Source organism: Oncorhynchus nerka, linkage group LG7 (assembly GCF_034236695.1).
Source record: "Oncorhynchus nerka isolate Pitt River linkage group LG7, Oner_Uvic_2.0, whole genome shotgun sequence".
NCBI classification, from domain to species: Eukaryota; Metazoa; Chordata; class Actinopteri; order Salmoniformes; family Salmonidae; genus Oncorhynchus; species Oncorhynchus nerka.
Window position 1 is genome coordinate 53186445 of NC_088402.1, and position 13879 is coordinate 53200323.

General features: G+C 46.2%; 1 protein-coding gene across 1 annotated transcript in view; it reads right to left on the reverse strand.

Annotated features, from left to right (window-relative positions):
• The window catches only part of LOC115131918 (voltage-dependent L-type calcium channel subunit beta-3-like), a 34667-nt gene that overhangs the window by 8202 nt on the left and 12586 nt on the right, over nucleotides 1-13879 (reverse strand). The window contains exons 5-13 of the mRNA XM_065021075.1: nucleotides 9935-10100; nucleotides 9652-9774; nucleotides 9277-9386; nucleotides 9033-9121; nucleotides 8889-8902; nucleotides 8681-8758; nucleotides 1151-1209; nucleotides 635-735; nucleotides 159-310 (exon numbers count right to left, since the gene is read on the reverse strand). Coding sequence (XP_064877147.1) covers nucleotides 159-310; nucleotides 635-735; nucleotides 1151-1209; nucleotides 8681-8758; nucleotides 8889-8902; nucleotides 9033-9121; nucleotides 9277-9386; nucleotides 9652-9774; nucleotides 9935-10100 — 892 coding nt within the window. The remainder of the gene's footprint in view (nucleotides 1-158; nucleotides 311-634; nucleotides 736-1150; nucleotides 1210-8680; nucleotides 8759-8888; nucleotides 8903-9032; nucleotides 9122-9276; nucleotides 9387-9651; nucleotides 9775-9934; nucleotides 10101-13879) is intronic.

The following is a 13879-nucleotide window of genomic DNA, read 5'->3' on the forward strand; positions in this document are numbered from 1 at the left end:
GAAGGAAAGAGACAGGGAGAGAGGGTAGCTTTATAAAGAAGGCTTTATAAAGGCTTCATAAAGAAGAGAAATTCAAAAGATGAAAAGATATCTTCATCTAAGTCCACTCACACTACATCTGCAGGACATGTACGAAGTGAGGTTGTCTAGCTATGTACCTTTGGCGAGGACACTTTGACGTATACGATGATAGGGGCCAAGGAAGTCTTGGCTAGCTGGGCCGGGTGGTTGATGGTGTCTGCATCCAGAACCACCAGCTGGAGGGTTTTGGCCAGCTCAAATATCCTCTCTATCTCACTCTGGACCTCGGCTGTAGGGGAGAGAGATACATAACATTACAGTACCTGACCTAGAGATCAATCCATGCACTTTGGACGCTTACACACTTAATAGTGTTTACATCGAACGAATGTGCATGTTAAAGGGAATGTGTGTGTGTGTGTGTGTGCGCGCATGTGTGTCACAGGAGGTTGGTGGCACCTTATTTAGGGAGGACAGGCTTGTGGTAATGGCTGGAGTGGAATGGTATCAAATACATCAAACACATGGTTTGATGCTGTTCCATTCACTCAAGTCCAGCCATTATGAGCCGTCCTCCCCTCAGCAGCCTCCACTGGTGTGTGTGTGTACTCACCCAGGCTGGAGCGAGTATTGGATCTCTCCATGATTGGCCTCTTGTTGAGCACAGATCTCTTGGCCAGAGATAGGTCTGCCGTAACGCGTGTGATGGAGATTCTGCAGGTGTCCGAAACAAAACAGGATCAACCCACAATAAACAACACCGACTACAAATACGCTGCTAATACACACTACAGACAAAAAAAAGATCACAGCGATGAATGTCATGGAGGTTCAGAGAGAGATCAAACTGAGGGCGAGCAAACAAAAGAACACCTGTGTCATAGATGTACATAAAAGAGAGAAGTAGCCTAGCGGTTAAGAGCGTTGGGCCAGTAACCCGAAAGGTCGTTGGTTCAAATTCCCGAGCCGACTAGATGAAAAACCTATCTGTGCCCTTGAGCAAGGCACTTAACCCTAATTGTCTCTCTGGATAAGAGCGTCTGCTAAGTGGCGCAAATGTTAACAAACAACTAGCTACTTTAATGTGCAGCTGACGATTAGTCAGGATGCCTGTATATACAGTACTAACCTTCCGTCGAACCTGTGTTTCAGGAAGTCAAACAGAGCTTTCTGCATCATATCTGTCACCTGAGAGAGGGTAGAGAAAGACAAAGATCTTGGATGCATATCATTGTCAATCAAACTATCTCAGCATCAGTGGAACAAATGTACAACTCTACCACCATTGCTTCTAAGTCTAAGCCCCCAGCGTCAAAAAGCACACTTGGCAAGACAATCAACAAGTGTGTGAGGAATCCTGTTGCCTAAAGAAGTTTACACTGAGTGTATACAAAACATTAAGAACACCTTCCTGGGGCCTCCCGGGTGGCGCAGTGGTTAAGGGCGCTGTACTGCAGCGCCAGCTGTGCCATCAGAGTCCCTGGGTTCGCGCCCAGGCTCTGTCGTAACCGGCCGCGACCGGGAGGTCCGTGGGGCGATGCACAAGTCGGTAGGGATGTCCTTGTCTCATCGCGCACCAGCGACTCCTGTGGCGGGCCGGGCGCAATGGTGAGTCTGGCTTCCGGGTTGGATGTGCGCTGTGTTAAGAAGCAGTACGGGTTGTGTATCGGAGGACGCATGACTTTCAACCTTCGTCTCTCCCGAGCCCGTACGGGAGTTGTAGCGATGAGACAAGATAGTAGCTACTACAACAATTGGATACCACGAAATTGGGGAGAAAAAGGGGTAAAATTCAACAAAAACTAAAAAACTAAAAAAAGAACACCTTCCTAATATTGAGTTGCAACCCCCCCCCCCCCTTTTGCCCTCAGAACAGCCTCAATTCGTCAGGGCAATTAGATTGAGATCTGGTGACTGGGCAGGCCACTGCAGTAAGCTGAATTCACTGTCATGTTCATGGAACCATTCCTGGACAATCCTAGCCCTTGTGCCATGGGGAATTATATTAGCAGATGGATACACTGCTGCCATGAAGCGATGTACCTGATTGGCCATGATGTTCAGATGTCCTGTGGCATTCAAACATTGCTCCACTTTTATCAAGGTGCCCAATATGTGCCATGAAAACACACGCCACACCATCACACCACCACCAGCCTGCAATGTTGACACACGACGCATGATGGATGCATGTACTCGTGGTTTCCTCCCATCAGCGTGAAACAGTGTCCAGGGTTTTTGTTCTTTAACCCACAGCAACTGCAGTTCCTTGTTTTTTGCTCAAAGAAGTAGGAACTCTGTAAGGTCGTCGGCTGCCAAACCCCATTCGTGTCTGGGTACGACGAGTTGTGTACCCTTCTATGAGTCTTCAGGGCCCAATGTTGTAATGGACTGTCAGTTGACTAACTGTAGCCCGTCTGTTGCTCTGCACAATTCGTGTCCGTCTCCTTTGTCGTCTTTTATCAATGACCCGTTTTCAACCACTTGTCACGAACCGGCTCAAAGCCCGTAACAAAGGGAGACAACGTGGAGATAATGAGTAGAAAGATATATATTTATTACCTAAAGCAAATAAATATAATATACAATGGTGTGTGTAATCAGTAATCAGTAGTGTAAGTGAGTGTTTTGCATGCGTGAATGTGATAATGCAGGGTGATGAAAGGTGCCAAAGCAAACAAACAAACGGCCATCAAGAACCACAACACAATCTACAGAGGGTGTCTGCATGGAGAGAGTCTCCTCCATGAATGGGGAAGTGGTGTATTTATCCTGGGAGACACCGGGCCCAGGTGTTTCCCATGTAGCTGACGACCCTCCCAACTCCGCCCACCAGCATCCTAATAAGGAAATAACAGAGAATACGGCAGACAGAGTGGGAGGGTCGTCACATCCCCCCCCATAAAACCGGGGACCAACAAGTACCCCGGAACAAAATACCAGTCTCTAAGTTCCAAATAAACAGCGCACCCGGTCAGACCGGCGACAACCCTGTTCATAAGTCGCTGAAAAGTGGCAGGTGCATTGCGCAGACCGAAACTCATAACTGAATACGAGTACAGACCAAAGGGTGTAATAAAGGCAGAGATTTCACGTGCCCTACTCGTCAGTGGCACCTGCCAATAGCCTTTTAACAGGTCAAATTTGCTCACAAACTTAGCTGCACCGACTTGATCAACACAGTCCTCTATCCGAGGAAGAGGAAATGAATCTGGTTTTGTGACACTGTTTACCTTACGGTAGTCCGTACAAAAACGGTTTGTTCCATCCGGTTTACTGACCAAGATACAGGGAGAAGCCCAACTGGAGAAAGAAGGCTCTGCTATCTTACTCTCCAGCATGTACTTGACCTCAGCATCCAGACAACGTAGTTTCTCTGAAGAAACTCTATAGAAGCGTTGACGAATGGGGTCAGCACCTCCAATGTCAATATCATGTTCTATTAAGTTTGTACGTGTAGGTGTATCAGAAAACAAACCTGGAAATCTCTGAATCAGACCAACTATCTCTTTCCGCCCATCAACAGGTAGGTGAGTGAGAAGACTGTCTAAAATATCCAGTGTTTCTGAATCTACCCTGCAATATACAATCGTCAGGACCAGGAACATCTTCCTCCTCATGCACAGATCTAGCATGACAAGAACCCAAGGAAACAACGGTATCAGCCAAAAGAACAGGTTTACCGTCCTCTGTAGAATCCCACTGTTCAGTCTCAGAGGAACGTGCATAATAGGGTTTTAACAGATTTACATGGCACAGCTGGTGTGCTTTCCTCCGTTCTGGAGTGGCAACTAGATCATTTTGCTCAGTGCACTGGCGCACCACTGTATATGGACCTTGAAACTTGGCTTGAAAAGGAGAACCAACAATTGGCAGCAGAGCAAGAACCTGGTCACCTGGACTAAAGTGACGAGGCTCAGTTCGGCGATCAAATATGCCCTTCATCCTCTCCTGTGAAGATGATAACTTCTCTTTAGCCATTTCACAAGCGGCATACAGCCGTCGCCGGAAATCACACACATACGATAACAGGGACTGAGGAGGCTCGGGAGACTTCCAGTCATTCTGGAGAACAGATAAAAGTCCACGCACCCTATGTCCAAACACAAGGTCATTTGGACTGAAACCTGTGCTCTCCTGTGAAACTTCCCTAGCAGCTAACAGTAACCAAGGCAACCCCTCCTCCCAATCCTTATCCATCTCAGTACAATAAGCTCTCAACAAAGACTTTAGTGTTTGATGGAAACGTTCCAGTGCTCCTTGACTTTGCGCGTGATAGGCGCTAGACAAATTGTGTTTAATATGGAGCTGTTGAAGAACCTGACCAAACAGATTAGAGGTAAAATTAGATCCTTGATCACTCTGAATGACCTTAGGGATTCCAAACAATGAGAGAAACTGAGTCAAAGCTTTTAACACCGATTTAGTCGTGATAGATCGGAGAGGATAGGCAGCAGGAAACCTAGTGGTCTGACACATCACAGTGAACAGGTAACTACTACGCTTTTTAGAACGAGGCAGAGGACCCACACAGTCAATAATCAGATACTCAAAAGGTTGGCTGAGTACAGGAATAGGAAACAATGGTACTGGTTTAATAGCTTGATTAGGCTTACCAGTTAATTGACAGGTGTGACAAGTTTTGATAAAATCAGAAACATCCCTCTTTAATCTAGGTCAAAAGAAATGTCTTAATATGCGATTGTAGGTTTTCCTCACCCCCATATGTCCAGCCACGTCGCTGTGAGAAGTTTCCAACACCAACTTACGAAGCTTAACTGGTACAACAACCTGACTAATTGCCTCCCCCAGAAAAACACTGTCATGAGACACCCACTTTCTCATCAGGACATCCTCTTGGAGAAAATAGCCATGGGCGACATCTCCCAACTGTTCTATAGGCACAATTTGATCACGCAACTCTTCCAACGTGGGGTCATCCCATTGCGCATTGATTAGATCTGAGCGGGTTACAGATAACGGGATAACAGGGAAAACAGTGACATACTTTGTATTATTATCATTAGTCGGCGCAGTGACCAGTTCGCCACGGCTCATAGAACGTGTCACTGCACACGCAGAGAACACCTCTGGGAAACTCTGTACACTCTCATCAGGAATCCCAACAAATGACGACTTAGTGGAAACCACTAGAGATGGAGACACGACAGGCCATACACGCTCACCAGCCAAGTTATTCGATACCCTCAATAGGCAACGAAGGACGCACACCCACAACAACTTCACCCTTCACCAGCCCACAATCCAACATCAGTTTATGCAATGGAACTGACAGAGTGTTCAAACCTATTCCCCTAATTAGAACACTATTCCCCGAATCAGTCTCAGCAGAAAAGGGTAACACAGACTCCAACACAAATGATTCAGAGGCACCTGTGTCTCTCAGGATCTTCACTGGCACTAGGTCTTTACTTCCTAACATAGACACAAAACCTTCTGTAATGAAAGGTAAATAGTCTGGATCAATATGGACTTTCACATTCTCCTGGGCCTGAGGAAATGAGTTATGAATGAACTGATGTGGAACAGGTGCAGCTAATGCAGTAGGCTTAGATTTAGCGTAAGCACCCTTTGACCTGAGAAGTGGACATTCGTTTTTCCAATGCCCTGAACCTTGACAGTAGTGACACTCCTGCCCAAAGTCAGCTTTACCATGGGAGTCAGGTTCAACCCTAGTTGAATAGAACTCTGCCCGAGAACCAAAGTATCTCGGTGAGCGAAGCCCAAATCTATCCGAACGCCCCCACTCTTTCCGAATACGGGGTTCTGCAAAGACACTTTTGTGAGTCAACACATACTCGTCTGCCAAAACTGCAGCTTCAGCAACATTCTTTACTTTCTGTTCATTAATATACGTGGCAATACGATCAGGAATTGTGTCCTTAAATTGCTCTAACATAATCAGATCACACAGCCCTTGGAAAGTCACAACTGCAGAGGCGGAACACCAGCGATTAAACTGTAAAGACAACTGTCGCGCAAACTCAACATGAGTCTGGTTATCATCCCTTTTTAAAGTTCTAAATCGTTGGCGGTAAGCCTCAGGGACCAATTCATAAATCTGTAACACAGCTGTTTTAACTTTATCATAACTGGCACTATCGTGTACACTAAGAGCTGAATATGCTTCCTGCGCTTTACCAGTCAGCACACACTGCAACATTAAAGTGCGGTCAGAATCAGGCCAACTCCTAGCGTCAGCAACCCGCTCAAACAACGAAAAGAATGTCTCGGGGTCCCTTTCATTAAACCGAGGCAATAACCGTAAGTTCCCAACAATATCAAATGTCTCTGGGGCACGACCAAAAGCGGAACTACCCCTAGGTAAATCTGGGTCACCTTCCCAAAACAAACTCTCCCCTGAGATCTTTCCTTCCCTAACCAAATCTATACGTTCTTGTTGCAACTTGATTTTAGCACGCTCCATATCTTGTTTAAATGCCAATTCCTTTTCATATTTTACACGATCATGCTCTAGCTTCTCACGATCATGCTTTAGCTTCTCACGATCATGCTCCAGCTGTAACAAAAGCAGTTCTTTCTGCTGTTCAAAAAGAAGGCTACTAGGACTAACCGATGGAATGGCCATTGTAACGTTATGGGGAGACGACAAATCCTCAGCAGAGGCTGGCCCAGTGGTAACTTCTAGAATACCACTCTCCATCAGATTGGCCTTCAATATCAACCTAATAGAATTCTTTAGACGTTTATCACTAATCTCAACCTTGTAGTGTTCCGCGACCTTCAACAGCTGTTCTTTAGTACCTAAATCTAACAATTCCTCTGATGGAGAGCGAATGAACTTATCTACATAAGACGCCATAATCACACACACAAAAAAAAATTCTGGCTCTTCCCTTCTGCTGAGCACACCAGACCACAACCCGAGAATTACAATCACCCTGAGTACCACAGAAGAGAGATGGATACGGAGCTTCCCCAAAACCTACAATAACTCAACCCTAGTCTTCGTGCAGATTTGCGGTGGGAATTTACGCACTGTAGCCCGCTGGCAAGGAAATAGAACTCCCCAGCATGCTGGAAAAATTCCACCAAGCCACGGATGTGCCCCCGAGACAACTGCTCAGTCCACAGACACCACACAAAAATAACAAACATTAACCATGCCCAACATATTCCAAAAATTGAAACACGTCGCTAAACCTATCAGGGGAAAAAGGCTATAGCTCCGGGTAGCAAGTTTCACTACCCTACCCAAATCTCCCACCGAGGTACACAGCAGATTACTCACCTCAGACTGATGTCCCAACAGAAAGTAGAACAAGAGTTCAGGCTAGGCAGGGCCTGGAAACTAACCATTATAGTCTCTCCAACACAGCACACAAACCAAACAACAAAAGGCAACCAATACTGGGCCTATCAAACTCAAACAAAATATGCAAACCAAACACGTACCTCCACGGTCTCCCAAACCAATAGTTCAAATATCCCGGACGAGCCCCCACTTGTCACGAACCGGCTCAAAGCCCGTAACAAAGGGAGACAACGTGGAGATAATGAGTAGAAAGATATATATTTATTACCTAAAGCAAATAAATATAATATACAATGGTGTGTGTAATCAGTAATCAGTAGTGTAAGTGAGTGTTTTGCATGCGTGAATGTGATAATGCAGGGTGATGAAAGGTGCCAAAGCAAACAAACAAACGGCCATCAAGAACCACAACACAATCTACAGAGGGTGTCTGCATGGAGAGAGTCTCCTCCATGAATGGGGAAGTGGTGTATTTATCCTGGGAGACACCGGGCCCAGGTGTTTCCCATGTAGCTGACGACCCTCCCAACTCCGCCCACCAGCATCCTAATAAGGAAATAACAGAGAGAATACGGCAGACAGAGTGGGAGGGTCGTCACACACTGGCCTGCCGTTGGCTTGATGTCCTTTGGGTGGTGGACCATTCTTGATACACACGGTAAACTGTTGAGCGTGAAGAACCCTGCAGCGTTGCAGTTCTCGAACCGGTGCGCATGGCACACTCAAACCGGTGCGCCTACTACCATACCCCGTTCAAAGGCACTTCAATCTTTTGTCTTGCCCATTCACCCTCTGAATGGCGGACATACACCATCCATGTCTCAATTGTCTCAAGGGTTTAAAAAAAAAAAAAAAAAAAAAACTTATTTGACCCGTCTCCTCCCCTTCATCTACACTGATGGAAGTGGATTTAACAGGTGACATCAATAAGGGATCCTATCTTTCCCCTGGATGCACCTGGCCAGTCTGTGTCGTGGAAAGAGCAGGTGTACTAGTGTTCTGTACACTCAGTGTACTTTGAAATTCATTGAAACTGAAACCCAGATGAAAGAAGCATCTAAAAATAGATCAATGAATTAGCCATGCTTGGTGTTCATTCCACTGTCTGAATTGGGATGTTATTATTCAGCTGTGGAGAGAAATGTGAATCATTATCACTAGATGGAGCTGACAAGAGGCGGTTCTTAACTGGTTCTAGTGTTTCTTAACCAACCGCTCCTTCAGACGGTTAGCTTAGCTGACCGCCATTTGCAAGTGTAATTCAGTCCTCCAAAGTAGAAGGACCAAAGGTCGCCTTCCCCTAGTAGAAACGTTGTTCTTGGCCTTGCTAGAAGGGCGAACGAGCGAGCGAGAGACACTTACCTCATACCCCTTCAGTGACGGCCCCACTAAGACCACCGGCCGCATAGACGGGACCACGTCATACGGAGGAATGTGTTCCTGTGTGAAACAAGAGAGAAAGAGATCAAGAGAAAGACAGAGAGCGTGTCAATCAAAGTTCCTGTCGGTTTCACCCTTTGAAACAGGTTCATGTTTTTTTTTTATAGAGAAGACGACATTAAAAACGTACCTGCTTTTGTTTCGGTTTGTCTTTTGAAAACGAGAAAAGTACAATCAGTGACATAAGATATTATATCAGTGAGTGAGAAGAAAGATCAAGGTTGAATTTATAATACATTATTCGATTCCTGAGAAAAAGGTCTGAGTGTGTAATGCTTATACTCACCACCAGATGGCGGCGTTGTCCTCCAGCTCCCAGACACCATGTCACCCAGACTGGAGGAAGAGTTCCCCCCTCTTTTCCTGCACAACAGGCATTTCAGAACAAAGGTGACGGGTTAATTATAAAGAAGCCCAGTTCATTGTTAGTTTGAGGATACGTTACAATATGAAATTATGACCACGATATTCCTCTAATGTCCCATATTCTTACAAACATCAGGACATTGTTGGTTCACCTTTGCTCGTGTTTGAGTCTCATAGCCTCCAGGCGTAAAGGGCTGGGGATGAAGGTGATGTCTGCCCCCTCCTTCACCAGACGACCAATCCACCAATCATTGTTGTACTTCTGTTACAACAATATAACTCAACATTACACCATGGGCACTGCTTGATCCAGGTCATTATTGTAGCTACTTCTGGAAGTACAATGGACAGTATTTCTCAATATCACCTAACACAGCACGATACAAATCAGATAATATCTAACCCGATTAACATAATTACGTGGAATGACCGTGCGGATGCTTTCCACAGCGGCTGTTGTTTCCATGATGAACAGAGGGGAGAGGGGTGAGAAGAGTGAGTACTGTCCTCCCTCCACAGTTCCTCACCTCCTTAATGTGCAGGAAGTCTTTGGCTTCGAAGTTGATTGCAGCTCCTTGAACGGGACAGTCCTCATCCAGAGCCCCACAGAAAGCCACGTTGGTCTTCACCGCAAACGCTACAGGTTTAGACTGCAGGGACCGACAACAAACAACATTTCAGTTAGCGTTACCAATAGTGTGTGTGTGTGTGTGTGTGTGTGTGTGTGTGCGTCCGTGCGTGCCCAATATGTACCATGAAAACACACCCCACACCATCACACCACCACCAGCCTGCAATAACAAAACGCACCTTAGCTCTGTCGAGCTGGAGCTGGGCCTGGCGCTCGGCTTCACGCCGATACGCCTCACGGTCCTCCTCCGCTGACAGGTCGGAGTCCGACGGTCTACTGGTGTACGAATCAGCCGACTCCTGGAGAGGGAGAGGAGAGGTTACGTAAAAACACCTTTCACTGCACCTATGTATGCGACAACACAACATATTTTTTACATTTACTTGTATTGGTTGTGAGACAAATATAGAGGTGGTGGTGGTTGATATCAGGACAGGGGTCTGAGGTGAAGTAAGAGCCCTGAAGAACCGTACACAAAGACAGCCTCTCTCTTACACACACACGGGTATGCACACACGCACGCACACACACACACACACACACACACACACACACACACACACACACACACACACACACACACACACACACACACACACACAACCTGCTACATCACATTCCTGCTGTCATCTAAAGAGTGGTGTGGTGACAGTCACAGATCACACAGACAATAGCCTGCAGACTGAAACCTATTCTTCTGTTGTGTCATACTGGAGGCAATATACACACACTCTAACACATCCTCTTTTCTCTTTCTTTGACATTTATCTCTTCATCATCATCCACTTTGTCTCCTACTTCCTCTCCCCCACACTAGCTCTCTGCTTGGTACACCAAATATAGCACAAAGGATATAGTGGCCTCCTCTATCTTCTGCCCCCCTCATCCCTCAGCAATGCGGTGCAGCACACATACATCCCTTATCCTCCCTGCATATCCTCTATGGACTTCTGCTTGTTAGTAAAATATACTGTCCATACATCTCGTTAATAATTGAGTGGCCTAATATGAGGACACGCCCCAGGATCCTGTCGTGGATGACAATGGTATTGTGAGAGAAGTGGATGAAAACAATGACTTCATAGTGTTGATAAACAAACGCCTTGCTGACATTAAGATGCATTATTCGGTCAGAGTAGCTAATGGTCCTGCACAGGTGCTATCTAGTAGGCTATTTATCAAATGGTGTCAAATGATTCAGCGGATGAATGCGGAAAACCACAAGGCTGTAAGAGTTATTCAAACTATCAACCACGATAGGGATACATGAGCAAAATGAAAGTCCTTTGCCAAAAACAGAAAAGGGAGGGAAAAAAAGATCATATTTGTACTTCTCAACAGAGGAGAGAGAGACAGAAGTGTTGTGCTTGGTGCAGTCTGGGCGGAGTACAGTATATCTCTGCTCCCCTATATTTGGCTCCTCTGAAGAAACTCAGCCCTGATTCTGTCAACACTACAGCAAACAAAGCCGGCCGGACAGGGGAACAGAGTTAGAGCAGAGAGAGAAAGGGGTGGATAGAGATGGGGTTGGGGGGGGGGGCTGAGGGGAGGAGAGAAAACACTCTGGGGCTTTATGAACCTCTCTGTGCTGATGTACACACACACACACACACACACACACACACACACACACACACACACACACACACACACTTCTATTACCTACAGCTCTATTCATCTGACCAGCCTCAGCACTCGTAACAACAATACGACGCCATCTTGAATTTTCCTACCTGCATCATACTATATAGATAATGTTGAGACAGCACAAAGCAGTCATTTGAATACGACGACAGGGGGAGCCTTGAATGCTCTATCACTAGGCTTCTATGGTATAACTGAATCAGATTTTCAGCACAAACATTCTTCAAGCCAACACTGCACCAATGCTAGAGTGGTCTGTGCCTGAGAGAGAGAGAGAGAGAGAGAGAGAAAGAGAAGAGAGAAAGAAAGAAAGGGGAGGTGGGGGGGGTAGAGTTAAGAGGCGTATATTAAAGGGGAAAGACACAGAGATGAGCAATGGAAAGGGGAAACGAGAGAGATGCATTCAAAGATAAGGAGAGGTGCAGAAAGTGCTGGAGGGAGGGAGGGAGGGAGGGAGGGAGGGGGAGGGAGGGAGGGAGGGAGGGAGGGGAGAAAGAAAGAAAGAAAGAAAGGGTTTATGTAATGAGATACGCATAGGTGATCTTAGGATTTAGATTAGACAATAAAATTGTGTGAAGGAGGGGAGGTACAGAGTGATGGTGGTTGGTGGAGGAGATTGTGAGACAGACAGACAGACATACAGACATACAGACAGACAGACAGACAGACAGACAGACAGACAGGCTGGCAGGCAGACAGACAGACAGACAGACAGACAGACAGACAGACAGACAGACAGACAGACAGACAGACAGACAGACAGACAGACAGACAGACAGACAGGCAGACAGACAGGCAGGCAGACAGACACGGACGGACGGACAGACAGACAGGCAGACAGGCAGGCAGGCAGGCAGGCAGGCAGACAGACAGACAGACGTACATGGCAGGAGTGGGAAAAGGGCCGGGTCTAAGTGCTTCTTAATGACGTTAGCGTGCTAAGAGAGTCGCCTGGGCTGCCTTGCCCAGCCATTATTAAAGTGTAGAGATCAGCTCTGAGAGAGTCTCCTGGGCTGCCATGCCCAGCCATTATTAAAGTGTAGAGATCAGCTCTGAGAGAGTCTCCTGGGCTGCCATGCCCAGCCATTATTAAAGTGTAGAGATCAGCTCTGAGAGAGTCTCCTGGGCTGCCATGTCCAGCCATTATTCAAGTGTAGAGATCAGCTCTGAGAGAGTCTCCTGGGCTGCCATGCCCAGCCATTATTAAAGTGTAGAGATCAGCTCTGAGAGAGTCTCCTGGGCTGCCATGTCCAGCCATTATTAAAGTGTAGAGATCAGCTCTGAGAGAGTCTCCTGGGCTGCCATGTCCAGCCATTATTAAAGTGTAGAGATCAGCTCTGAGAGAGTCTCCTGGGCTGCCATGCCCAGCCATTATTAAAGTGTAGAGATCAGCTCTGAGAGAGTCTCCTGGGCTGCCATGCCCAGCCATTATTAACGTGTAGAGATCAGCTCTGAAAGAGTCTCCTGGGCTGCCATGCCCAGCCATTATTAAAGTGAGCACTGGATCAGGGGACCTCACACCTGCTGCTGGAATCCCTCCACTCACACTTACACACACACACTTACACACACACACACACACACACACACACACACACACACACACACACACACACACACACACACACACACACACACACACACACACACACACACACACACACACACACACACACACACACACACACACCCTCTTACTCCTTCTTTCCCTATCTCTTTCATATTCATTAATCTGGAACAGTGGTTCCCAAACTTTTATAGTCGCGTACCCCTTCAAACATTCAACCTTCAGCTGCGTACCCCCTCTAGCACTCTCAAATGTTGTTATTTGCCATCATTGTAAGCCTGCCACACACACACTATACGATACATTTATTAAACACAAGAATGAGTGGGAGTTTTTGTTTCAACCCGGCTCGTGGGAAGTGACAAAGAGCTCTTATAAGACCAGGGCACAAATAATAATATTATAATAATCAATACTTTTGCTCTTTATTTAACCATCTTACATATAAAACCTTATTTGTTTATTGAAAATTGTGAATAACTCACCACAGGTTAATGTGAATGGTGTGCTTGTTGGGTTGTATTGGAGAGAGTCTCAGTCTTAAATCATTTTCCACACACAGTTTGTGCCTGTATTTAGTTTTCATGCTAATGAGGGCCGAGAATCCACTCTCACATGGGTATGTGGTTGCAAAGGGCATCAGTGTCTTAACAGCGTGATTTGCCAAGGCAGGATACTCTGAGCGCAGCCCAATCCAGAAATCTGGCAGTGGCTTCTGATTAAATAAAATTTTTGCAGAACTTCTTGTTGCAATTTCGATGAGGCTCTCTTGTTCAGATATCGCTAAGTGGACTGGAGGCAGGGCATGAACGGGATAATGAATCCAGTTGTTTGTATCATCCGTTTTGGGAAAGAACCTGCGTATTTGCGCACCCAACTCACTCGGGTGCTTAGCTATTTCACATTTGACATT